The sequence below is a fragment of the Varanus komodoensis genome, unplaced genomic scaffold, assembly GCF_004798865.1.
Source record: "Varanus komodoensis strain SLA01 unplaced genomic scaffold, ASM479886v1 scaffold3, whole genome shotgun sequence".
NCBI lineage: Eukaryota > Metazoa > Chordata > Lepidosauria > Squamata > Varanidae > Varanus > Varanus komodoensis.
This window is the reverse complement of record NW_025335761.1, coordinates 59,758,785-59,785,305: the sequence shown is the minus strand read 5'-3', so window position 1 is coordinate 59,785,305 and position 26,521 is coordinate 59,758,785. Positions and strand designations below refer to the sequence as shown.

Below are 26,521 nucleotides of genomic sequence, written 5' to 3'. Positions count from 1 at the left end.
AACATGCTCCCCAGAGAGGTTTGCTTGGTGCCAATGCTTCTTTCCTTTTGGCCCCAGGTGAAAACTTTTATTTTCTCTCTGTGTCAATTGCTAATTTATCTTTTTTTTCAAAGTAAGTTTTATTATCGTTTTTTCTACTAACTAACAAAAAGAAACTAAAAATCATCAATCATCAGAAACATCAGACCTGCTGGGTCAGCCCCCATACTTTTTTTTATGGTAATCCATAAACATATTTAAGTCTATGCATAGTCCCGTTTCTCTAGTCAATAATAAAAAGAATTCCAAGTTTGATAGAAGTCTGTATCCTTCAGAGACAAAGTCAATCTGTCCATTTCGGCACAGTCCAAGACCTTTTTTAAAATCAGTTCGTCAGTAGGTGGTTCTTCACTCCTCCAATTGCTGATTTATCTTAATCTGTGGTTTTATATTTAATATTGGATGTTGTGCTACTTGCATTTTTTATCTTATTTTATTGCTGTTATTGTGAACCCTCCCTGAGACGTCTGTGATGGAACAGTATACAAAAGTTTTGAATGAATGAATGAATGAATGAATGAATGAATGTCAGGGAAGCAGGGCAAAAGCAGGCTGAATTTGACCATCTTTTCCACCAATTCTCCTTCTCCTGCAGGTGGACCTGGAACCAGAAGGAAAAGTGTTTGTGGCAGTAACGCTCTCAGGCAGCTTTACTGAAGGTAAGAGGAAGAACATATCCTCCCCACCATTCCCTGGCAGGTTTATTCTTGGTCCTCCTGTGGATTGTGCCACATGGCAGCCGGTGGGGGACTTCTGCGGCTTCTGGAGGCAACGGAAGAGCAGCACAGGTGCAGAAGCTTCACCTGGCTGCAGCATCCGCTTCAAGCGACTGGAGGGTACATTTGGCTGCCCTTTCGCAAAATCCAGTTTCTCAGGTAGTACAAAGTGTATATTAGAGACCTGATGCTGGCAGTTGGATTTTTGTGGATTCATAAGAGGATAGCAGGAGTGGGGGAGAGGTTAGAGGCAAAAACACAGTGATGTATTATAATTATTATTATTATTGGTTATTTATTTATTTTATACCACCTGATAGGTGAAGCTCTCTGGGCAGTTTAGAACAGCATGCAAAAGTACAGTGTAACATACAATCAGCATTAAGAACATCATAAAAAGGTTATGGTACAAAAAATTAAAACCAATTTTAAAACACATATGACTTCCAGGACCTGCTCAAGCAGTTCAGTGTTCATTGTTCAGGCTTGAATCCATGCTGCTAAGGAGAATCTGGGATCCATCTGCAGTGATCCTGCACCCCTCTGCATTTCATAGGTGTTTGGCAAACTGATAGGTCTTCGTTGTCCATTCAAATACTTTGCATTGCAAGAAGGGACAGTCTGTTGTTACTGGGGAAATGCAGTCCCCTCCAGCAATAGTCAGGACTGCTGCTAAGCTCAGAGGGGAAAGGAAATCTGAGGGGGTGGCAGATGATGTCACAGTCCCTGCTATTTGAGAAATCCCAGGGCTGTGGCTCGGGGGATGTCGGCTCCACTACCTCACCAGAGAAGCTGCAGAGGAAGCAGGCGCTCCAACCTGCAAAGGACAGCAGGTTCTCTGCAGTTTCAGTCCCGTATGGGGAGGACTGGGGGTGGGGGCAGCTCCCCTACAAGGAAAAGTTGCAGCACTTGGGGCTGTTCAGTTCAGAGTGGCAGGGAACATGGCCCAAGCCAAAGGTGGATGGATCACCTGCTTTCTTTTTCTGCCTCTCCTCTCCTCCCCTCTCCCTTCCCTCTTCCTTCTTGCCTCATGGGCTGTCTGAACTGACCACATGCAGAGATATTTTGTGAGTCGGAGGGCCTGTGAAATAAGGCCAAAGGCCCCATATGGCCTGCAGACCAAGGTTGCCTCCCTCTGCTGTGGAGTAATACAAAGCATGATAGGATGGAGGTTGTGGAGCAGGTGGATAAAGGCTCCCTCTCTCTCTCCGTGTCAAAACCTGGGCTTCCTTCAGTGAATGGTGGGGAATGTAGGACAGACAGGCTGAATTAGGTTCAGGAACACATGCCTTCAGCATCCCTCTCTGCACCCTAAGAGTCCTCGCTTTATTGACCGGGGAGGGAGATGCTTCTCGAGAAGGCTTTTCCTTGTATCAGTTTGTTTATTAGACTTATATCCTGCTTATTTCTTACAAGGAACTCAGGCTGGCTTGCATCTTTCTACTCCCCCTGCTGCCAATGTTATCCCCCCAACAACAGCCCTGTGAGGTAGCTTGGGCTGAGAGTCTGTGACCGGCATGAAGTCACCTGGTTGGCTCCATGGGTCATGGAGTCGGGGCTAGAACCTGGATCTCCTGAGTCCCAGTCCCTTGCTCTTAATCACGACACATCACCCTTCGTGCAATTGGAAACCCTGATTAGGCAGACACCATGGCCACGCGTCTGTTCCTACAAAGAGGAAGGTCAAGATCTCAGTTCAAGTTGTGACAACCCAGATTGAGGCTGGACACCAGGAAAAGCTTCCTCACTGTCAGAGCAATGGGGCAGTGGAACCAGCTGCCTGGAGAGGTGGTGGGCGCTCCCACGCTGGAGACATTCAGTGTGAAACTGGGCAGCCCTCTGAGTGGGATGGTGTAAATTGGTGTCTTGCAACAGCAGGAGGTTGGACTCGATGGCCTTCCTGGCCCCTTTCAACTCTACTATTCTAGGATTCTATTCCTATCCGTGTGAACATGAGCAGAAACCTCCTCCAGTTCCCACCCTTGAAAGAGGGAGGGAGGCCTCAGAGGTCCAGGCCATCCTGCATGAGGATGTTGGGTGACAGACCAACATCCTGCCCCTCTATCCATCTCTGCCGCTTGGCCTGCTGCCCAGAAACGAGCCCTTTTCGCAGCCAGCCACTGCTTACACTTTTTGTGGTTCTTTTTCTTTAACCTGGACTCCGTGTGGACACCGCAAGGATAGACAACCTAATTGGGTCAGGGCTCATTTGCCAATCAGAGAAACTGCCACGGGCACTACCACAAAATGGCTGCCAGGGAGCCGTGGCAAAGGGCGAGCGACCTGCCAGAAAGACTTTGAGGACAAGTCAGCTGGGGGCTGAGCTCCAGTGCAATGAACTGCTTCTTTGAACCTGAAGTTGACGGCGCTCGTCGAAGCCTCTTTTGGGGCAGGCCAGCTGTTGGTAACGCGTCTTAAGAGAGGCATTCTGATGTGCTAGCTTCCTCTTGCCCGTGGCTGAAATGGAGGATTGTCCACTGTCAAGGAGGACATATGGCCACTCTTTGTAGGTACCTACCTACAGTTAATCATTATGATATTGCAGGACTGTTGGATACGAAGCACCGTGAGGCTGCTTCAGAAGGGGAAGGGGTCAGGCGCGAGAATTGGACCATCCTGTTTGTGTCCGAAGCGCAGGGCTGGGGTCAGGCCTGGCGTGGTCTGTCGCCTGCTGAGGGCCCCACTGCCACAGGGCTCGCTGCTAAAAGTCCCCTGGACCCACGGCTCCCCATTGTAACCCTCTTGCTTCCCTCCCTCTCACTCTGCCCCAGTCCTTGATGATGGTGAGGAGGGGCCATGCGTGGCCGCAACCAGCTTGCCACGTGGCTCTCTGCGGTCAAGCGAGTGGGAGGAGGAGGAGGGGTGAGAGGTGAGGTCACCCCACTGAGGGGGGCGTCCACCCAGAGAGCCATGCCTCGGAAACGCGGCGCCCACCCTGACAATATGCCAGCACCGCCTGTCCAGCGAGTTCATCGTTTTCGCTCTGACGATCGCGGCGAAGGGGCCCTGCCTGTTCACCTCTTGCGCCTCTTGGAGTGGGGAGGGTGTGTGCATGCGTGTTGGTGAGAAGGGTTCTTGTGGGTGGGATCCTGCAAGCCAGGAGCAGAGGGAAGGGTGGGCCACCCAGATGTTGCTAAACTACAAGTCCCATCAGTGAGCTGGCAAAGCCAATAAGAGGGAGAGAGGGGTTGCCGCAGTGGGTGGGGGACACCCGTTTGTCATCCCTGCTATAAGCACCTTCGTCTGATCTATTTGTATAAAAATGACGAGGCATCCTCAAAACGATTCATAGTAAAAGAACAACTTTTTTTTTACTCTTAGCTGTGAATCAGTTTCAGGCTCAGCAGTTCCCTCTGCAGGAATCCAGTACGTTGCTGTGATTCAGAGACAGGCGGAGAGAAGGCATGGGTTGGGGCTTGCCTTTCCTTCTTCTTCCCTCATCCCTCCTGGGATCAGGTCCAGCGATCTCTGCGGGAACCCTGGCAGATGCCAGTCCCAAATCAGTTGCAGGTTTAATTCTGCCTTCACTTCCCACTTTTTCCTTGTTTGTTTCCAGTATCCTATTTTACACTGTTAAATTCTTTTGGGGAGGGACTGCCCTCTTGTATATTCTAAAGCATCCATGCCAAATAATAATAATAACAACATTATTACGATAATATTACTATCATAAATTAAATTAAATTACCATTACAATTATTATTAATAATCATTACTCTGTGCATGAGGTCATTTAACACTTTTCATCATCCTTCCTGGTGTGTTAGACAGCAGTTCTCATCTTTTTCTTGCAATTTGTAGCTCTCTCTTCTGCTACTGGATAGGAATGATCCAAGTTGCAAGGCAATACATCTGGTGACCATCAGGATGGGAAAAATGCTCTGAAGCATTGCATTTATCCAGTGCAGCATTTCCCAATCCACTCCAGATGTTCTGCATGACAACTCTCAGCATTCCCCAGCCAAGGGTCTGAGGATGATGGGAGTTGAAATCCCAAACATCTGGACTGCACCAGGGCAGGAAGCCTGGCCTAGCTGGCTCCTCCTTGAGGTGAAACTTAAAAGGTGCCTTCCGAGAACACCTCCTCTTAATCACTGTGACTTAACAAAGCAAATAGTGTTTTAGGTGCCTTTGCTGAATACTGAAGTGTATCTTCAGTTTAAGGCAAAGACAAATGGAAACTCGGCAAAGCAAGCAGATCAAAGGGAGTACACTTGGAAAGCCAGCAGGGTGGCTGATGTGAGGTTTTTAGGACCAGCTCCTGGCTATTTCAGGCAGCAGCTAGTTCTGCTCTGTCTACTGCTAGATTTTGCTAGTTCTGCAGAAAGTTGTACCTGACTCCGGCCCACAGAGAAATTTCCCCATTATGTTGCTTGCAGTCTGGGCACGTGGCATGCTGGGGAGATACTGGCCGGACCTGACAAGGGGATAGGGAAAGCAGCGGCTTAAATAATATATTTTGGTAGGGAAAGAGGTGCTTACCTTGGGCCCGGGACTGCATTGCTGTCCTTTGCGTATTTGCTTATCGGTGTTAAGTTTACAGAAAACATTTATTTATTTATTTATTTATTTATTTATTTATTTATTTATTTAAACATTTTTATGCCACCCCATTCGCCGAAGCCTCGGGGCGGCTTACAACAATAAATTAAAAGTAATTATAATATAAATTACAATAAATATAACATTAAATTAAAAAGACAAAAATACAATATAAAATAAGCCGCCCTGGCCTGAACTTAAGCCGTTCATGCAGTTTTATTTACAAAGCTCTTCATCACTCCAGAAAGGAAGTGAATATTGGAACTCTCACAGTTTAATGGCAATGCCATCAGAGCAGGTAGAGAGTTACAAGCACGCCCAGCCCGAGGCTGATGTTCTGGCAAGGATCGGGTAGTTCAGGGGCCAGGACCCACACGCTTCCGTGGGGTTATTGGGGCCTGAGCTCCTACGGAGAGTCAGAAAGGCTGAATTTGGCCTGGGCACGAGCAAGAAGCAACCACTGTAGTGCCATCGAGCAGTTTGCTGCCAACTTTGACTGTTGGAAGGACACCCCACAGCACCCCACAGTCTGCAGTGGAGACCCAGGGGGCAAAAATCTGGAAGTTGCCCAGCCCTGTGAGTCCCATCTCTTGCCCAGGACACGCGACAAAAGCAAGACACTGAGCTTCCTGCAGAACCCCTGCTTATTTGAAGTATACTTCCCAAGGAGAGCGACCTTGCGAAGCCCTTAGTGCATTTGGCCATTGTGTGAAAATATTTTATTTCACTGATTACTTTAAAACCCTTTGGTCAAAATGTGCTGTGTCAACGTTCCCCTGAAGCTGGATTGGGCCGTCATTTCCACCAGGGATGTCTAACTCAGCAAAATCTTCCCTGAAGTCCTCTGAATACCCTCTCGAAGCTTATTCCGACTCAAGTCCGAATTAGATCGAGAACTTTGTTTTATTCTTTTTGCCTGAAAATCTATGCCTATTTCCATGTGTATTTTTCCACAGGCTGGTGCTGATTGCACACATCTATGAGAAGAGCGCTTCATTCCCCTATTGATCAAAGCATTTTTCCAACGTATTTTTCACCCACATTTTCCAAATCCAGTCATGCTGTCAAGTACATTTTTTTGGGTTGGTGATTCACTTCCAAGTGTGGAAATATACAGACCTCAAGGCCAGATTCCAGCTGTTTGGTCCAGAAGGCGGGAACTGGATAGATCCAGACCAAAACAAACTGAAATGAGCCTCTCATGCAGTGAGGTGTACAATTAAACAATGCAGAAGCCATGCTGGCTGCAGCTAGCCATGGAAACTGTAGCCTAGCACATCTGGAGGGCGCCAGATGTGTAACATCCACATTTTGTCAGACAAAGAAGGGCAGCTGAGAGCCAGGGTGGTGTGGTGGTTAAGAGCCTGGGACTGGGACTCAGGCGATCCGGGTTCGAGTCCCCGCTCAGCCATGGAGCTGACGGGGTGGCTCTGGGCCACTCACACACTCTGAGCCCAGCCTACCTCACAGGGTTGTTGTTGTGGGGATAAGATGGAGGAGGAGATGTAAGCTGCCTTGAGCCCTTCGTAGGAAAAAGACAGGATATAAATCAGGGGGGAAAACCTGTTATGCACACTGGTTAGTACTTTAGTTTGATTTTGAGCAAATGACTAGATGGAAGGTCGGGGGGGTGTATCTCTTAGTAACTATGATAGCTCAGTGGAACCTCCATAGCTCAGGGCAGTCTTCCACTGCTTTGTGTTCTTTGGCTTTTAGATAACGGGATGTATGCACTGGGGCATTTATACGTGCATCAATCCTAGGGCAAGCATGACTACAGGAATCAAATGGAGTTTGCTGCCGATGTTCTCATCACTTCCGCATCTCTGGGCTGTCATTGGGTGGACCTCCCGTACTTCAGTCCAAAGGAGCAGCTCTCGCTGTACCGCTGGTGGGCAGCCTGATACAGAAGAGCTTTTCTTAAATCCACCAACCAAGCTTCCAAGCAAGGGGGCCAGGCTTGCCCCAAAGCGGAGACTATCTGCTCAAAGGCAGAACTTGTTCATCCACATGCAGAAATCCGGAAGCGGCGAGGCAAACATGGCTTGTAATTAAATGGTCCAACCCCACTCTTGCAAAAGAGATAAAGAGGAGAAACTGGTGTGGGGTGTAGTGGCCTGCCCAGGGAGGTTTCTCTGCTTCTTCATCTCTGTGCTAACTTTAAATATGTATTAGCTCTAAATATATCTTGAAATTATTTCTTTATTAGTCTGTCTCTCTTTTTGTGATAGACGCAGTTGCAAGCATGGGAATGTACTTTCCCCACAAGAAGGAATCATACAGGTTGTCCAAGGATTTGAGAACTCCTGTACATTTTTTCCCTAGATCATGGATTTAGCCTTTAAGTTTTCGACTAATCACCTGAGTGCTGTCATTGATAATCCAGAGGAGGGCAATTTTAATCCACATTTTCACTGATAGGGTTGAGAATTAAGGGTATCAAATATACAGACAGGACGGGATCTCAAATGAATGAGATGGGTGAGCATTCATCCCAGAAATCTTTGCATTCCAGTTGGAAAAAAGGAGCACCTGTCCAAGCTGTTGCAGCACCTGGGCAGAAAAGACCTGATCGTATTCCAAACATTCCTTGAAATAACTGACATGCTAAGATGCAGATAGGCCTGTGATGATACTGCAAAAGCACCTGCTAGGTTTGGAATTTTCACCTGTGAAAATAGGTCACTTGGCCAAGAGAAGATCGGCCTGTCGGCTGCTGATGTTGCAGTGGCTTATCACCTTTTCCTTCCTGCTTTTTCAGGGGGATAAAGTACTGGGAACAGGAAGGGCACAAATCCCAATTATTTTTTTTAAAACTTTCCTCTGATGGTCATTCACCTGCCCATGAGAATGATAGCCTGGAAAAAATGGGAGGTGCTTGTAGACAAGGGCATTGCCAGGCACTGGCAAGATTTAGGGACCAAAAGTTGCAGTGGCCTCCATCAAAAAAGCCTTGTGGCTTAATTGCAGGGGGGTACTTAGGGGGCACCAAGTGGGAAGGGCTAACTGTTCCCTCCCCGACTGTGATTCTCCCTGGAAATCCCCCCTGCGGGAGAGCTTCATTTGAGTGGGGGAGACTCCTATTGGCATCGGATCTTGGAAGCTGCCTCACGTGAAGCCAGACTCTTGGCCTGTCCAGCCCAGTATCACTGACACTGACCAGCAGCAACAGCTCCCCAGGGCTTGGAGCAGGAGTTTTTCCAGCCCTGTTTTGAGGTGCTGGGAATGCAAGATGGGCCCCTCTTTATGCAAGGCAGGCCTCCGGCACAGCCCCTCCGGGGCGCCAAAGAAGCATCTCTTCTGCGCTAAAGTGCCATGCAGAGGGGTGTGTATGTGCGGAACGTGGGTGCGGGGAGCATATGAGAGGAGGCAGAGTTTCCTCCTCCAGCTGCGCTTCCCTGGAAAATGGCCCCTTCTGTTGCCTCCCAAGCACAGTGAGAAATTTGGATGGGTTGTGTGAAAGGCTCACACCCAAAGAAGTCTGTTGGCATGGCTGGAATAGAAGGTGTGCCAAAAGCCGTGGCATGCAAGCTTGGAGGTGGAGAGGTACTTCAGGTTCTCTTCCTCTGCACAGGTAGGAGTCGAGGCAGGAGAGGGAAAACAAGCCGCATCCAGAGAAACCTGTATCACATTCTTGCAGTCTGCCTCATGCAGCAAGCCCAGATAAGCTACCTCTGGTATGTAACTGTGCCAGCTTGGGCCGGGCCTTCTCAGGAATTGTGTTCCTTTGGGAAAATCCGGATGTGGTGGGAGAGGAAGGTTGGTGAATCACAAGGAAAGCACCTTGGTGTAAGGGCTCGGGAATGGCTTGCTGCTTCCCCAATTAACGAGAAACTCGTTCTTGCCATTGCAGTGGGGAGTTTCTCATTCTGTTTTAATGAACCCAATTAATGTAATTAATTGGATGCATATCCCGTCTTTTCCTCCAAGGGAGCACACAGTTCTTCTGCTGATGCTCTTCCTCCTCTTCCTCTCCTCCTCACAAGCCTGTGGGGTAAGTTATGCCAAGAAACAGTGACTGGCCCAAAGTAAACGGGTGAAGTTCTTGGCCTAATTGGTCCTGAATCCAGTTCCCCAAGTCCCAGCACAGTACTTTAACCAGTACACCAGACGCCCTCTCGATTCGTTGAGCTTCTTGGTTGAAAACCATCGTCTCTGTGTGCCTTCCAGTTCAGCCAGATGTGAGGGCATATAGAGATGTGTGTTGAATGATGAGCCATGCCAACTTTTATTTATTTGTTTGTTTTATTTTAATTTTCATATACCACCCCATTCCCATAGATTCTGGGTGGTTTATAAGAGATCAAAACGAACAATGATTAAAATTTGACTAAAAACAAGCATATTAAATCAAACTATTCTGGGAACTCATTTGGGAAGGCCTGTTGGAAGAGACATAACTTTAACTCCTTCTTAAAATGGGAATTTGGGAAATCAGATGCATCTCCCCCAGCAGGCCGTTTCACATCTTAGGGGCAACCACTGAGAAAATGAAGGTGAAGAGGCAGCAGCTTTGCTGTGAATAGTGCAAGTGAGTGGAATTTAGAAAGGCTGAACCAGGGGATTCAGTGCACACGTTTCTGATTCTTCCTCCTAAGTGGATCTCATAATTTTCAAATTAAACAGTTTCCTCTGTAAAAGGACATTCAAAAGCTCATAGATGTGGGAAGGAGCTTGCATATAAACGTATCTCTTGCACCTCTTGGTTTTGCCGTCTCTTCCTTCTTCCTAGGCTTGCAGCTTCCTAGGCTTGGGTGCTTCTTTTGACCCCCTCTGTTCCAATGCATGGTTTGCCTTCCATGTAACTCCTCTGCCATTTCCATGGCTCTGCGTCTTTAAAGCAGGCTTCTAACAAAGGAGATGGACCAGAGCTGAGTTGGAGTGAAGCAGGAACCACACAGTCAAAGCACCCGGGGTGATGCTCACATTATCTGCAATTTCAGTTAGGCTTCCCTGTTCCCTCTGAACTTACCTGGGATCCTTACAGTAGCTTGAGGAGTAGGGCAGAAAATGGGTTTTCTTTGTCATGGTCTCTGACCATCCACATGTGCGATGAAGCCTGTGAAGTCTGAGCAGGAGGAGGCCTTGGAATGTGAGCCAATTCCAGATGTTGAGATGAGAGAAGCAAAGGTGCTTATTTCAAGGCCAGGCTCCCCAGGTGCGCAGGCAACCTCTGAGAATAACCAAGACATCCGGTTATCGGGAGGGGGCTTGGCACAGGGGAATTCCTCAGGGACAAATGAGGCAGGTATGGCTCTCGACTCCATGATACAATGTTGGCAGGGGAGGGTGGCCCAATTAGAGGATTGGCCTGCAAAGAGGACACATGCTTGTTTCCCTCCATAAACGATGAAGCCCAAACATCCTCATAAGGATTGTTTCTAGAGGCAAATACTAGACTGGGTTCATTGCTCAGAGACTCCTTCTGGTGTTTGTGCTTCTGAAAAATGCTTTGGTCAACAAGGAACGTTATTCAAGGAAGGCCTGCAGCTGTGAATGGGCAAAGGGAGGAAAACTAGCCCATGTCACTGCCTGCTACCTCTTGTGGGCCCAGAAGGTCCTCAGCTTCATGGCAGCCAAGGTGGCCGTTTTCCCACTAGCCGCCTCCCCATGCCCCTCCAGCTCTGCTTCACCAGTGCCTTTGACCCCGGCACCAACTGTGGGGAAACAGGCCAAGAGCCCCAAAAGCATCCAGCAAAGCCTCTGATGGTGGACTTAGCACCACCATCTCACCAAAGGAACTCCCTCCAGCGCTTCGGGCCAGACCCTGGCAAGGACCACGGATGCCTCTGCCCGGCTAGGGAGCTCACTGCAGCCGTTTGATGACAGGGGAAGTGGGGTGGACCCGGTTCCATGAAGATGTACTTCATGCGTTTGTTGTATTGCAAGACACCCAATGCGGCTTACCATCTCCTCTCCCCGCTTCTCTCCATTTCACCTTCACAAGAACCCTGTGAGGTGGGTTGGGCAGAGGGACAGTGACCGTCCCCAAGTCACCGCATTAGCTTCGCGCTGGGGCTGGATCTCCCCCGTCCCACTGCGTCAGTTCCCAAGAAGCTGCTCTTAGGGACTTGCTTGCTTATTTATTTAAAGTTTTTATATGCTGTCCCATTACTAGAAGTCTCTGCCTGGCTTACAAAGAAGAAAAAACCAAAGAACAAAGCCAACCATAACAACAACACACTCCATCCGATAAATAAGGATAAAAACAAGGATGAAACCAATGGATTGTTAAAATATGGTGAAAATAAAAAGGTCTTCACCTGATGTCGAAAAGAATAAAGTGACAGTGCCAGACAAGCCTCCCTGGGGAGCGTGTTCCACTGTCGTGGCGCCACCACAGAGAAGGCCCTCCTCCGGGTAGCCACCCTTCTAATCTCCTTCAAGGAGGCTGCCGGAGAAGGACCTCTGCCTCAGATCTCAAGGGGTGGGAGGGCACATAGGGGAGGAGGCACTCCGTCAGCTATCCAGGACGCAAACTGTTTAGCTTTGAGGTGAGTCAGTCCAGGTTTTTCTTAACTGCTCAAAAAATCCCTTTGAGGGATTCCTGAGAGTGTTTTTGAAAGGGAGCTCAGTTACGAATTGGTGATAGAACAGAATGACGTAGGATTGCCTGTAAAGGGAATGGTGAATCCATGTGGAAATGGGAAGTACCCCTGGAGGTAGCAGTTTAAAAATAGACCTTCTGAAAAAATTAATAACAGATTTTTAATAATCCATCACTCTGTACAGCAGCAATTCTCTCCTATCTGAGAATCTTGTTTTTACTCGCAAATTTAATCAGTTCAGAGCACGGTGCAATGCAGGGCACACAAAAGAAGTCCTACTCAGTTGTATGACTTCCTTTTGGGCCGAACACCCTGATGTGTAATTGACTTGAATATCTAGATTTCTTTCATCAGGTAAGAGAAACTTTGAGAGACAGTGTGCTGTAGTGGTTAAGAGTGCTGCTCTGGGACTCAGGCGATCGGGGTTCTAGTCCCCGCTCAGCCATGGAGCCAAATGGGTGACTCTGGGCCAGTTCCAGACTCTCAGCCCAGTCTACCTCACAGGGTCGTTGTTGCGGGAATAAGATTGGGATCAGGAGGAGGGGGGGTGATGCAAGCTGCCTTTAATACTGTGAAAGGAAAAAGGGCAGGCTAGAAATATCATAAATCAATACAGGCGATATAAAATGGTCTGTGTTTGTGTGGAGCCTTTGAGTGTTCAGAGCACTGCACACGGATATTACATTGTTACAATGATCACAACTGCTGTGTAAGGCAGGCCTACATTGCTGAGCCTGCAATGCAGGGAGCTGAGCAGAGGCTCAATGGGAGCGGCATGCCTAAGGGCACTGAATGAGTTCATGAGCAAAGGAATAGGCGGACTGGGGATTTCCTGGTTCATAGTTCTTTCCCTCTCTCTCTGTTTCACTCAAAGCAGGCCCAGATTTTGCAGTTGCAAAAAAGAAACTGATGTAAATTGGTGACCTGCAACAGCAGAGGGTTGGACCCAGTGACCCTCTGGGCCCCTTCCAAGTCTTCTGTGATTCTGTGAGCTATGAGATGTAAGGAAAGGTACCGGATAAAGCAGAGATACAGAGTGCAAATAGGGAACCTTCTTCAGCGGAGAGCTGAAATCAGTTTTGGAAAAGCACTTCGGCACCATGTTCCACTGATGGGTGGAACCCAATGCATGCCATTTAAATAATAATTTCTATGCTAAGTACCCAAATTTCTACAGGCAGTTAAGAACAATTCAAGTATCATCTCTTTGGAAGAGGTTACTTTTTAAGTTTAAAGGTCTTACTGACGGGAAGGCATTTCAGCATTTTAGAATGGTGGAAAAACTGCATGAAACCACGAAATGGTTGCAAAAGGAAATGTTCCCCTTGGGGGAATCCCAGAAGGCTGGATTATCAGATTTGGCCCCCTGGCCCAAGATTGCCCACCCTTTGGTAGAGAAAGATGATTTTATTTTTATTCATTTTCCTGCCAGGAACCCACTGTGAGTAACCCTCCTTCTCCTCTCCATCTTATTCGCATAACAAAGAGGGAACCAAGGATCAGTTTGAATGCCAGGAAGTACTTCCTGGTGGTTAGGATCCCTAGGGTATGGAATGGGCTTCCACGGGAGGTGATTGAGGCCCCATCAGTGAGGGTGTTCAAGGCTGGACAGGCACATGGTGGGCATGTCGTGAGCGGGGCTGGCTGGAGCTGGGGGGTCAGACTAGATGGCCCAGGAGGCCGCTTCTCACTCGCTATGTTTCTGTTAGGAGAAGGGCCTTCTTGGTTGTGGCATCCCATCTGCGGAATCAGTTGCCAAAGGAAATGTGTCTGGTGTCCACTCTTTGTTCACTTCTGTGCCAGTTGAAAACTTTTTTATTTTCCCTGTATTTCAATAAGGTAAAGGTAAAGGTAAAGTTTTTCCCTTGACGACATGTCCAGTCATGCCTGACTCTCGGGGTCGGTGCTCAACTCTGTTTCCTAGCCGAGGGAGCCAGCGTTTGTCTGCAGACAGTCTCCTAGGTCATGTGGCCGGCGTGACTAAACATGCACGGAACGCTGTTACCTGCCCACCAACGTGGTACCTTTTTCTCTACTTGCATTTGCATGCTTTCGAACTGCAAGGTTGGCAAGAGCTGGGACAGAGCAATGGGAACTTACTCTGTTATGCAGATTCGAACCGGTGACCTTTCGATCAACCAGCCCGGCAGCGCAGCGGTTTAAACCACTGCGCCACCTGCAATCCCTTTCAATAGTATTTCAATAGTTGGACTTTTATTCTCATCTTTTCCTGTATTTTATTACAGTACCTCTAAGAGTGAGCTGCTGTTATTGTATCATTGTATTTATATTGTTGTGATTTTTAATTTGTTGTTTTATTTTGATTTTGTGAATTACTCAGGGAGCCTTAGAGCTGATGGGTGGTGAAGAAATAGAATAAATAATAATCCTGTGAAGTAGGCTAGGCTGAGAGCCCATGATTGGCCCAAAGGTACTGAGTGACTTAATCCCAAGTCCCAGTGCAACACTGAGAGGCAGTGTGGTGTAGTGGTTAAGGGCGTGGGACTGGGACTCAAGCGATCCAGTTTCTAGTCCCCACTCAGAACCGTATGAATCTGGGTGCATCACAGACTCTCTGCCCAACTTACTTCACAGGGTTGTTGCAGGGATAAGACTGAGATTAGAAGGAGGAGAATTATGTAAACTGCCCTAAGTTCTGGAAAAAAGAAAAAGGTGAGGTATAATGCTAATCAGTTAAATAAACAATTAACTACTCTAACCACTGTACCACACTGCCTTTATGTGGGAAGTCTGAATATAGAGGAATGAAACCTTGGGTGAGAAAGGATAATAGATGTGTGGAGAAAAAGTTCAAGCAAGAGGAGAGGTATTAAGTAGCTACATGAGAATGAAAACACAAAACTAAATTGCTTTGAGTGGCAGCTCAGAAAGAACCTGCACTGTTCAGAGGATAAACGTGGATTCTTTTGATTAAACTGCCATCTTTCCCTGCACAGGAACTCTCCAGAGGGAAAGAATTTTTAAAAACTTCACCCGGAAGCGCCAGCGGGCCATGCGCAGGCGGGTCCACCAAGTCAACGGGCACAAATTCATGGCGACTTACTTGCGGCAACCGACGTACTGCTCACACTGCCGGGAATTTATCTGGTAAGTCCGGCTGAAACGCCGGCCTGGATGAGGGCCGTTCCTCGCGGCTTTTCCCCGACGTCATCCCTTGGCTGGGCACCTGCCACTGAGGATAATTCTGCTAATGAGGCAGCTCCCAACCCACATGTGCAGGGAGGGGAGATAAAATGTGGGTCGTCTGCCTTCAGTGATCACATCTGCCTGCCTACAGAATTGGAAAGGACTGGGAAGGGGCCACTTGGAATGGTCATGTAAGCAATGAACAGCCGCTATCAGGACCGCAGGGGCCAGTGGTCCTTGCAGGTGGCCGTGGTGACTATTTCCACATGACTGTCATGTCATCTGAATATGGTGCGGTGGGTTGTGCAAGGGTGGAACAACCCTTGTATAATCCATGTCTTGTTTGAGGGCTGCTTAACCCTACAATGTAAGGATGTTTCACTGTAGACCTTTTTATTCAAACGTCATTTTAATTGCTAATATTATTGGCTTATTTTATTCTTCGGCCAGGGCGACTTATTTTATATTGTTAATTCATTTTATATTTTTAGTGTATTATATTTTAATTGATGTTTTGTGAGCCGCCCCAAGGCTTCGGCGAATGGGGCGGCATAGAAATTTTCTAAGTAAGTAAGTAAGAAAGAAAGGAAGAAAGAAAGGAAGAAAGAAAGAAAGATGATTCACATTACTGTATTCTGGATCACTATGTGTGGGTGTGAAAGCTGGACAGTGAAGGAAGCTGACAGAAGGAACACTGAAGTATCCAGAACATGGTGCTGGAGCAGAGGTTTGGGAATACCCTGGACCAACAGAGAGACAAACACACGGTCCTAAATCAAAGCGAGCCAGAGCTTTCCCTAGAAGTAAAAATGCCAAAATGAGACTCTCATACTTTGGACACATCACGAGAAGACAGAACTCCTTGGAGAAGACCATCTTGTTAGGAAAAGCCAAAGGCAGACGAAGAAGAGGAAGATTAGCTAAAGGAAGGCACAGCTGAGCAGGGCTGTCACAAAGAGGACATTGGGGGGGGGGCGTTCATAGGGATGCCGTAGGTCAGGGAAGACGTGACAGCACATGACAACAACATCCCTTGCACAACCCACACTGCTGGGGTCAGTTGACAGGCACAGGATGGCAAGGACTACAGCCCAGGTGACCCTGAGAACCAGGCCAGCCTCCTCGCAGGTAGGGCACTGGGCTGTGAGGGACCCCTGCATGGTCATTCAGAACAACCCCGAATGCATCCATCAAGTCTGGTGCGGATAGCAGCTCTCCAGGATTTCAAACAGGGACCCCAAGAAGACCAGGGATATTTTCTCCTCGAAAATCCAGGCTGTGCAAGCTCCGCTCCCCTTCCTGATGGGCTGGGTCCTACCTGCAAATTGGCACTTTGTCATCCTTACTAGCAGTGAGTTTTGGAAGCAGCAAGAATGCTGGCGAACGCGGTGGCATCCGCTGGGGCACGGGAGGCTGTTTCCTAGGGCCAGGGTCAGGAGTAGGCCTGGCTGGGCACACCGAACGAGCTCCCTGGACTTTCTCCACCTCCTCTTCCTTGCCACCCACCTGTTCCGCTGCCCCTCACTCTGGCTTAGTCCCAGCGGTGATGTTGGGAAGGAGCACATGGGTTATTGCGTTCTTGCACCTAGTGGAGACGAGGGCTGACTTCTCACTACATCTGCTGATCTGCATCTGCTCTTACGACCCTCTTCTCCAACTCTCCAGGTGCTCCCCAGGCCTGCGACTTGGTTGCTTTATTTAAAAAGGGAGTTGGAGTGTTGCAGGCACCACCCGATCAGCGCGGTGCACAGCCAGCATCTGCAGCAAAGTCGTGCAAATGGTGTGGTGTAGTGGTTAAGAGCCTGGGACTGGGACTCAGAGGATCTGGGTTCGAGTCTTCGCTCGGCCTTGGAGCCAACTGGGTGACTTTGGGCCAGGCACAAACTCTCAGCCCAGCCTACCTCACAGGTTGTTGTTGTGGGGATAAGATGGAGGAGGAGAGATAATGTAAGCTGCCTTGAGCCCTTTGTAGGAAAAAGGCAGGATATAAATTTAAAAAAATAAAAATAAATAATAAATAATAATAATCTTTTTAAAAAATGTGATAGTAAGGCTGCAACCCTAAACACATTTTCTAGGAAGACGTCCCTGTGAGATGTGATGCATCTTTCTAATGCACTGTGAGCAATTTTGATGCTATAAACACCTTCTGGGCCTGCTGAGCAAAGAGCAAAGCGCAATTTATTTTTGAATAAAAGTTCTAGTGTGTGCACAGTTAAAATCATTTTTAAAAGCAGCCAGCTTGCTGAAAAAATGGTTCGAGCAAGTAAGGCAGCTTTTGAACTGCTGGTAGGTGTCTCTGATCAGAATAGAGACAAAGACAGTGAAAACAAAGATAATGAGCCCTGGTTAAATGTATGTTATACCTGGCACTTGTTGAGCAAATCCCATGGACTTTCTTTTGATAAATTTCATTTCCATATTGTCAGTAGCTAAAATTGTTTGGGCAGTTCACAAATATAACAACCCTAAAATATAACATAACAAAAACATAAAATAAATTTATTGTTTAACCTAAACATTTAAGAACAATTTAAAACAGTTACAGCTAGATGCCAAGGCCCAAGAAACAAGTGACATGTAAAAACAGATTTCTGAAAAAGAAAAAGGTTGATTAGTTAGGACTGTGTGAATTTACTCTGACTTCAGGAGCAGCCTGGTTAACATAAGAAGGACTCTGAACTCAGTTTTACCTACCATCTTCCTTAGTGCAGTATCAGTATTTTGCTCTTGGTTACAAAGGTTGTGCACAACCTTTTTCTTTTTAAAAACCTTTTTATGTGCGATGCAAGCATAACAACAAACAAACCCCTTCAGGGGAAAAAAGACATATTGTGAAACAGAGCAATAAACAGTAATCATTGGCAAAAGGGGGGAAAAGAAAGCACAAGAAAGGAAAATGTCAGTTTCTGACATATACATTAGCGTAAACAATCCATCTATTTAAACAAGCATCTTTGATTTTGAGCTGCCCTGAGGCTTCGGCGAATGGGGCGGCATAGAAGTCCCCTAAATAAATAATAGATAAATAAATAAATGGTTGATCATGTAGCTGGAGCGCTGTGATCTTTAGTCCTCTGAGTGGTAGGGGGTCGGTTTTCTTTCTTCCAAGCGTGGTCCTTTGCAGCTGTGAAGGCTTCCCATATCCATTGTTGCCACATACAGACCTGACCTGATTTGACCTCTATGGCCATGATCTGGTCCTGAGTCATGTGTTTGTCTCTGTTCTGTCTTCAACAGGGGAGTATTTGGAAAGCAAGGATACCAGTGCCAAGGTACAGTGCCTTATCTCTTAGTTAAAGTATAGGTACAAGTTAATTTTTTCCTATAATCGTTGAAATGAGAGTGACAGGTGTGCAGGAGTCCTTCTCAGTGGAGCGCACCTGTGCTGCTAGAAAGGTGTGTGGGTTTTTAGACAGCAGTTATATGACTGTATTTGTCTGCTGTTTGTTGTTATGTTTATGACCTAGTGTGCACTCCACCAGGAATTGATTCTGGGTTACTCCTGGAGTAGTTGCAAGTTGCTTCTCCACTTTACAGGGTGACTAATTAATTTACGGGCCTCATTACCAGAAGATGCTGCTTAAGTGGTTGAACTTAAAAAGAAATCAGACCCATTCGTGGAATGTAGACATTATGGGATATTAGCCGCACAAGGGCCTTCCTGTTTGCACGTTTCCCTGTCTGGGTGTAAAAAGAGCTCCCACCCCACCCTGTTCTTAGCTGCAGAAGGCAAACGGATTATATCCCCCCTCCCTTGCTCCTACAGTCCATTTGACTGCGGCTGGTTTTGGGACAAAAAGAAGGACCTTGGGACTCCCACATCTAGAGATGAATGGATTTTGTGAAATTTATTCCATCTGTGTCTTGTGGATTGTCAGGTGTCTTGTCCACTGCCAACCATTCATTGATGGAATTGCGTTTTTCTCAGTTTCACAAACTTGTGTTTGTGGCAGACATGGCATGCTTGTGCAAATGTGCACTTCTAAAATTGCTTCCCCCTCGTATCCACATTTCCACACTTCAGTCATTGGGAGGAAAATGCATTTTCAGTCGCAGTTTGTTTCTAAAAATGGTCCAGCGAAAAAATCAGGAAAATAAGAAACGGTCCTACAAGGTTGATGCCATCTGTGTGACCTGCAAAAAGCCATTCCATTGTGGAAGCTGCACCTCAGATTTGTAGAAATCCAAGCATTTTGGAAGCCACTGTGGATTTTTCCAACATTCCGAGCTACATCACATCCAGTTTAACCCTCAGTCCCATTAAAATCCATTAATTCTCTCCAGGATAAGTTAGAATGTGCATGTATATAGTAGTCAACTGAGCATCACATTGATTCTGATTGATGCTCACCTTTCTCCCATTTTCATTTCTGGGGCTTCTACCCAACGTTTTCCATGTTTTTATTTTCACTTGTTCTGTTTTCCAGTTTGCACGTGTGTTGTGCACAAGCGTTGCCACCATCTCATCGTTACAGCTTGCACGTGCCAAAACGACAGCAAAAAGATGGATGCAAAGGTAAAGTCAGAATGATGCATTTGGAGCTCTGCAACATGTTCGTGGCAGTGCTGAGATGCATGTGTATATTTGTGCAAATGGATGTGTGTGCATGAGAGAAAGAACGAATGGGAGAGAGAGGGATGGATGGATGAATGAATGTTTGGGAGAGAGTGGGAAAGAGTGAAAGAGAGGAAAAGGAGCAGAGAGAGAGCGAGAGAGTGGGCGAGCATCTCTCTGCCCACTTTCTGCCTTTGGTTTGTCCGCTGTTGGTAAAGCACTTTTCCAAATAAGTAAGTGGCCTTTGAGTCAGAAAAACGACGTGTCCTTGTCCTTTGCACTTACCTGGGCATGAGACCTATTAAACGGGGACCCAGGGGATTGTTCGGTTCATCTTCCAAAATTAGATGCCCGGTAAGCTCATTCCTGTACGTCTCTACCAATTTCAGTTGTAGTCACTTTTGTTACATTATTCTTATTGACTTCAGTTGTTCTAGCCAGCCCGAGACTCCTTTGCCTCATAGGGTGGGATCTGTATTGAACGCATAAATAATTGGACAGTATCCAACCAAGTAACTATATTTTAAAAGGCTAAGACATTTCTATATGGCATTTTTACAATGGTATTGATTTCCATTTATAATCCAAGATGGTACAACAACTTAAAGTAATCACATAAATGAATAGAATGAACATTATATTTTAAATGAATATGCTTAATCTCCTGTACTCAGATGCACGCAACTAATTTTGAGACTGTCCTAATGAGACAAACCTCTTCACTGTGAATGGTTTGATATGTAATTGCAGAAGTAAAATGTTCGGACCCACTAGTGAGTCCCTGTTTGTTTCTGTGCAGGTTAAAAATGGCATGATTTTATTTATTTGATGTTTTAAACTGCTTGCTTAAAGTGGTTGATAGTACAAAATCTCTAAGCAGCATTATATGTGTGCATATTGTTTTCTAAATAATAGAGAACAAATCCCTGCCCCAAGGAGCTTACAATACAAGGGAGGAAGGAGAAGGAAATGGAAGCAGGGGTAAACTGCAAGAGAGTCTGTATTGAGGTTTCATATCAGAAGGGAATCTTCAGGATTAGCGTTTTTCTTGGATTGTATTTGTGGAGTTCACTAAACCAAGGCAAGTGCTCCACTTGCTTTCCTCTTTTTTCCTTGAGTGCCTTTAGGTGGTAAAAGCCTGCAGGGAAGGACTTTCTTCTTTTATCGATTATTAGTCAGGTATTGCAGGGTCCCTTTGACTGGGGAGCAGGATAAAAATACACCAAATGAATGAATAAAGAGCTCCCACACCTGCTCTTCTTTTGCAAGCCGTTTCTGCTGCGAGAAGGGGACCTCGTGCAAACACTTTACTGTCTGGGTCAGGACGGGCCTGGAAGTGTTCTGCGTACGTCTTTCCTGCCTAGCGTTCTTAAGTCCCCTGCAGTAGTTGAAACGCGGCATAATTCACCTGACTCGGCGCAGTCAGGGTAACATCGGCTGGGTGCCGCTGACATTTGTGTCCTGTTCTGTGTAGGAGGCCAGTGGAAGGGTGGCAAGTAAGCCGCAGTGGCTAGCTAGCCATCCTCCCTGTGCTGATCTTGTGCTGGTTGGATTTGCGTGCTTATGCTCACCTTGCCCTGTTTGTTGTGATGTCCACGCCTAGCAGCTGCTTTCAACCCACATTCACGGGTGGAGTACATAGAACAGAACGGTTGGTAGAGTTGGAAGGGGACTGCAAGACCTCCGAGCCCAGCCCCTGCCCCACTTCCACATGCGGTCACCCATACAGCTGCAGGCCTTTGCCTTTCTAGCTTAGCAAAGGTGACTTGTCACGTGAGCTTGCTGTATAGCTGTGCAGGCGGGAATTTATGTATTAAAAGTATTTCTACCCCATTCTTTACCAAGGTCACAGGATGGTAAAGGATATAGGTTGTTGAGTTTGGGTTGCTACTGCAATGTGGGTTATTGCAGTGTCCAAACCCAGCTGTGCCAACAAGCCATGGCTTGTTCACCACAACAACCTGTGGGTTGTTGTTGGGTTGCAAAGTATGGGCAGGGCTTGTTTCCTCAGCTGGGTCCAGATGACACAACAATGTTCTTTCCAGCAGCAATCCACTGTCCAGTGACAACCCATTCTCAGCCCTTGTTGCCTGAACCCAGCTGGAGATAAGGGGTGCTTGGGGTGGTCGCCAAACCGCCCCACAACCCTAAAATAGACTTGGTTCTGCCAAGTGTCCACCCTGGCAGATTTGGACATCACAACAAGCCATGACAATGAGGATGACTCTGTCCTTCCAGACAGTACCAAGAAGCCACTGTGTGATGGTGTGAATTGGCTGTTGTAGGATTTGGGTGGCTTGTTCTCTGTGGCATCAGGCCATCCTGCACGGGTAGGGGTCAAGGTACAAATCCTGCCAGTGCATGTGGAGCAGAAACAATTCGCCAACAATTAAAGAGGACTTTCCTATGTGTTTCTAATGGTTTTCTGACTCTTAACCAGCTGCTCCTCTGTGCTGCTTTCTCCCCAGATTTCTGAACAGAGGTTTGGAATCAACATCCCGCACAAGTTCAGAATCCACAATTACAAAGTGCCCACTTTCTGCGACCACTGCGGCTCCTTGCTCTGGGGCATTATGCGGCAAGGCCTGCAGTGCAAAAGTAAGCGGGAAGGCAAGGTCCGGGTGTCCGTTTCATCCAGCCCAGAACCCAAACCCAAACCCTCCTCGGAGGTCCTCTCGTTGATGCAGTTATGTCCTTATTATAATTGCAACCTGCCTTTGCTGACCAAAACCAGTGAGGGGGAGCCAGTGAACACCCAACTCGTACAACACCCAGCAACCCACCCTCACTGGGCATGGATGACCACCACGACCTGGGGGCGGGTGTTGAGCTATGGTACAGGCACCTGGCATGAGAAAAGGACTGTGCAAGCCGGGTGGATATTTCGTTCCGTTAGTTTGCAGAAGGGACACTCATCGCTTCTCCAATATGATATGTTTTGATTTTCTGTTCCTTGTTAGCCCAAGCTGTTTATTATGATTATTAGCATGATTATTAGACCCTTTCTTAAACAGAGGAAATGCACTGTTGGCTATGGACTTCCTCCTTCCCCAGAGGCGGCCTGCCTGCACACACCAGTGGCTGAGGGGCTTGGGCAGGTGGAGGTCTTGCACCCATCCTGCTGGAGGGACCCTGCGGGCAGCTGGTGGGCCACCATGTGCATGGAGTGCTGGACCGGATGGACCTCGGGTCTGATCCAGCATGGCCTTCCTCGTGTCCTTATGTAAGACAGGCAAGGACATGGATTTACAGAAACCAATATGCAAACAGAGAGAAAAAAGACTAGCAGAAATACGGTAGGTCTTGCCATAGAGGGGAAGTCTTGCCCAGGTGTCCTGTGGGCATGACTCATCTGCTGGCCAGACCCTATGTGTTGATGAGCAACTTCAAGGTCAGCCACTGCTCTTCCTTCTGGTCAGTTTGATCTCTCAGTTGTGAAATCACGGATTCAAAGGAGAGCGTTCATAGAGGGGACACTATGGAAACTTAGTGGAATGGAGAGAACCCATGGGATACAGTCATCTCTGGATAGAAACTCTGTTGGAAGGGCGGAGAAGAGTGCGCCTGAAGAGGTGTCGCTCTGGACCTCCAAGAAGGCCTCGAGTCCAACAGACCTGAGACCCCAGAAGGGGGCAGACTCTTCCACAGAAGCTCTGTAGGTATCGAGACTTCGTTCAAACCAAGCCAGAACCTTCCTTGGAGGCAAAAAGGATGAAATTGAGGCTCTCGTGGTTTGGGCAGATCGTGAGAAGGGAAAGCTTATGGTGAAGACAGTCAGTGGTATTGAATTGGAGCATGTTTAGGGTTGGGCAGCCAAGATGCGTAGGGTCTGGAATCCAACTGGACGAGGCCAGAGAAAATGGAGGGGATAGGCGAGAGCTGTCCTTAAACATTGGAAAGGGTGTCATGCAGACACAGGGGCAAATATGTTCTCTGCTGCCCACAGGAATGGGTTCCAAACTCATGGGTGGAAATTGCAAGGAAGTGAATTGACAGGGAGAAGATGGAACCGAGCAAGTGCAAGAGCCTGGTGCATCTGGCCCAGCGTTTTTAGCACCAGGGGGCAGCAGTGGCTCCCCAGGCAGCGGTCTTTCCCGGCTCCATCTAGGATTTAGGGGGTTGCACCCGGGACCTTCCGCAAATCATGCTACAGTTGCACCAGGAGCGGCAGATCCTGCATTGAGCTGGGGGTCAGACTAGAGGACCTTTACAACCCCTCCGTGGTGTGGCACTCTGTGAGCTGAAGGGATGAAACAAGGATGACCTGGGGCTCCCCATGCTTTCCATCATACAATTCAGGGGAACCTCTTTCCTCCTGGGCTCCCAGGGCAGAGAAACGAAAATGTCCTGAACAGCTTCCCTTGGCCTCCCACTTGCTGAAATCCATTCATGTCACACTTGTGCCCCATTGATCAGATTTACAGACATTCTGTCTGCGGAATTCCTCTGACCTGACATTGCGTCTGCCTCTCTGTTTTTTCAGTATGCAAAATGAATGTACATATACGATGCGAAGCCAACGTGGCACCCAACTGCGGTGTGAATGCAGCGGAACTGGCGAAAACGCTGGCATGCATGGGGCTGCAGCCAGGAAATATTTCTCCAAACGGGGCAAGTCTTTGCTCTCTCTTTCTTCCCTTCTGTTCTTTGCTCCACCTCAGTGGACAGTCTGATCACATCCTTCGTCCGTGTGCTGCAGGGGTTTGAACTGGATGCTGTAATGCAGAGAAACGCATTTTCCCCTCTCTTCCCAAAGAGCAACCTTATACTCTGAACTGGCCGTGGGGAACCCTCTACTGACGGGGGCTTCTTATCTAGCAGCTTTTTCACCTCGTCCTGCTTTCTCTGCCGTGGAGGGGAAAACTTTCCCATCACCAGTTGACTGGGCAAGAAAGGGATCTTGGTGGACAGCTTGATGAAAGTGTCAGTCCAGTGCGTGGCAAACTCCATGCTTGGAATAATTAGGAATGGGATATTAAACGCAACTGCCAAGATCTCACAACTTCCCTTACACAAATCCTTGTTGCAACTATGCTTGAAATACTGCTTTCAGGTCTGGTTGCCTTACCTGAAAAGGGGCATTACTGAGCTGGGGAAGGTACAGAGAAGGGCGTCAGAAACGATCAGGGGTTGGAGCAGCTGCTCTGAGACTCAGGGGTGGCTACAGCAACCGGGATGGTTCGGTTTAGGAAAAAGGTAAGGAAGGGGAGAAAAGTGAAGAGGCCTTTCCCATGGCACTCAAACCCAGGGTCATCCTGTGAAGCTGATTGTGGGAAGGTTTAGGAGGGCTTCACATGGTTTATAGGTAAATTGTGGGATTTGCTGCCACAGGAAGTGGTGATGGCCTCCAATCCGGATGGCTTTAAAAGGGGATTGGACCGATTCATGAGGGGGGAGGCCACCAGTGGCTACTAGCCTTGCTGGCCACGGGCTCCCTCCTTCCCCAGAGGCTCCATGCCTGCATGCACCCCTTGCTGAGGAGCTTGGGTGGGAGGAGGCCTTGCACCCATCCTGCCACCATGTGTACGGAGTGCTGGACTAGATGGATTCTGGTCGGCTCCAGCCCGGCTTTTCTTATGTCCTGATGAGCACTGGAAAAGGTTAGCACAGGTCAGCTTCTGATCAGAGATGAGGGCTTTAGCGCGAGGGAGGGAAGGTCCAAGGGAGGAAGCTGCTGGATGAATCAGCCGTGCCGTCCGGTGACCTTGTCTTGCTTGCTTCTGAGTAGCCATGAGGCTCATAACATCCTTCTGAGCAGAACTGCCATTTAAAAATGCAGTTGAGTGATTCAGGCTTCCTTCTTTTGAATCCTGTCCAGCTTATTGGTGTGTAGAGATAGCATACAGTATAATATAATATTATACAGTATAATAGCTCATGCTTGCTTCTGAGTAGACACACCTCCTAATATAAACTGGTAATGATGGAACAAGGGGGTTGGGTTGTTCAGCCCTAAGTGTGCTTGTCCGGGACCCCCCAAACACCAGCAGCCCCTGAAAGCTTCCCAGAATGAAATTTGCCCCTGAAGTGAAAGAGACTCATCATCCCTGCTTTAAACCTTAACCCTGAGTGATGCTGATAGTGCTCAATTGTTTGTTTTCAATTAAAAGACTAAACAAGTTTCTGGTCCTCATGACTGAAAAACTGCCTTCCCCACTGGGAGGGTTGCAGGGATGTAAATATTCCGCACAGAAGCAACCCGTGACTTACCTGACTTTCTTTTTCCCTTTCACAGAAACTGGTCTCAAGGTCAACACTCAGGCGCCAAAAGAAGGAAAGCACGAAGGACGGTAACAATGTGGCCAAAGTCTCGACAAGCAAGCTCAAGATTGAGGATTTAATATTCATCCGAGTGCTGGGAAAGGGCAGTTTTGGAAAGGTAGGGGCCTCTGAGGGCATTCGAAGCCCTCTTCTTCCCCCCAGGAATTAACTTGGGGTGCAACCCACAGGGAAGCTATTCTGGGCAAGCCTTACCAAAGAGAGTAAGATCTGTGCAAAAGCAGCGCTCCTTCATTCTGGAGAGTTGTGTGTGGGAGAACCTCCTGATGGTTTTTGCCTCAGGTTAGGCCGGGGTTGGCCAGTTTGGGGCTCCAGATGTGTTGGATGCAGCTCCCACCCTCCTTCACCAGTGGGCTGGGCTGATGGGGCTGCCCCTTAAGATCTGGGGCAGAGACCCTTCTCCAGGAGCCCTCCCTGAAGGTGATTAGGAGGGCGACTACCCGGAGAAGGGCCTTCTCTGCAGTGGCACCCAAATTGTGGAATTCGCTCCCCAGAGAGGTTCGCCTGGTGCCATCACTTTATTCTTTTTTGCGCCAGGCTAAAACCTTTTTATTTTCCCAATGTTTTAAGATTTGATGGTTTTAAAGGGGTTGTATTGTTGTTTGGAAATTTTATTAGGATGCTGTGTTTTATTTTATATTGTCTTCTTGTTAAACCATCCCGAGACTACGGTAAGGGACGGTCTAGAAATG

At 47.7% G+C, this 26,521-nt stretch overlaps 1 protein-coding gene across 1 annotated transcript in view; it reads left to right on the top strand.

The window, feature by feature from the left end:
• Positions 1-26,521, top strand: part of PRKCH (protein kinase C eta) — a 111,867-nt gene that overhangs the window by 30,707 nt on the left and 54,639 nt on the right. The window contains exons 2-8 of the mRNA XM_044437012.1: positions 635-698; positions 14,803-14,953; positions 18,233-18,267; positions 19,423-19,511; positions 22,019-22,148; positions 24,034-24,161; positions 25,786-25,929. Coding sequence (XP_044292947.1) covers positions 635-698; positions 14,803-14,953; positions 18,233-18,267; positions 19,423-19,511; positions 22,019-22,148; positions 24,034-24,161; positions 25,786-25,929 — 741 coding nt within the window. The remainder of the gene's footprint in view (positions 1-634; positions 699-14,802; positions 14,954-18,232; positions 18,268-19,422; positions 19,512-22,018; positions 22,149-24,033; positions 24,162-25,785; positions 25,930-26,521) is intronic.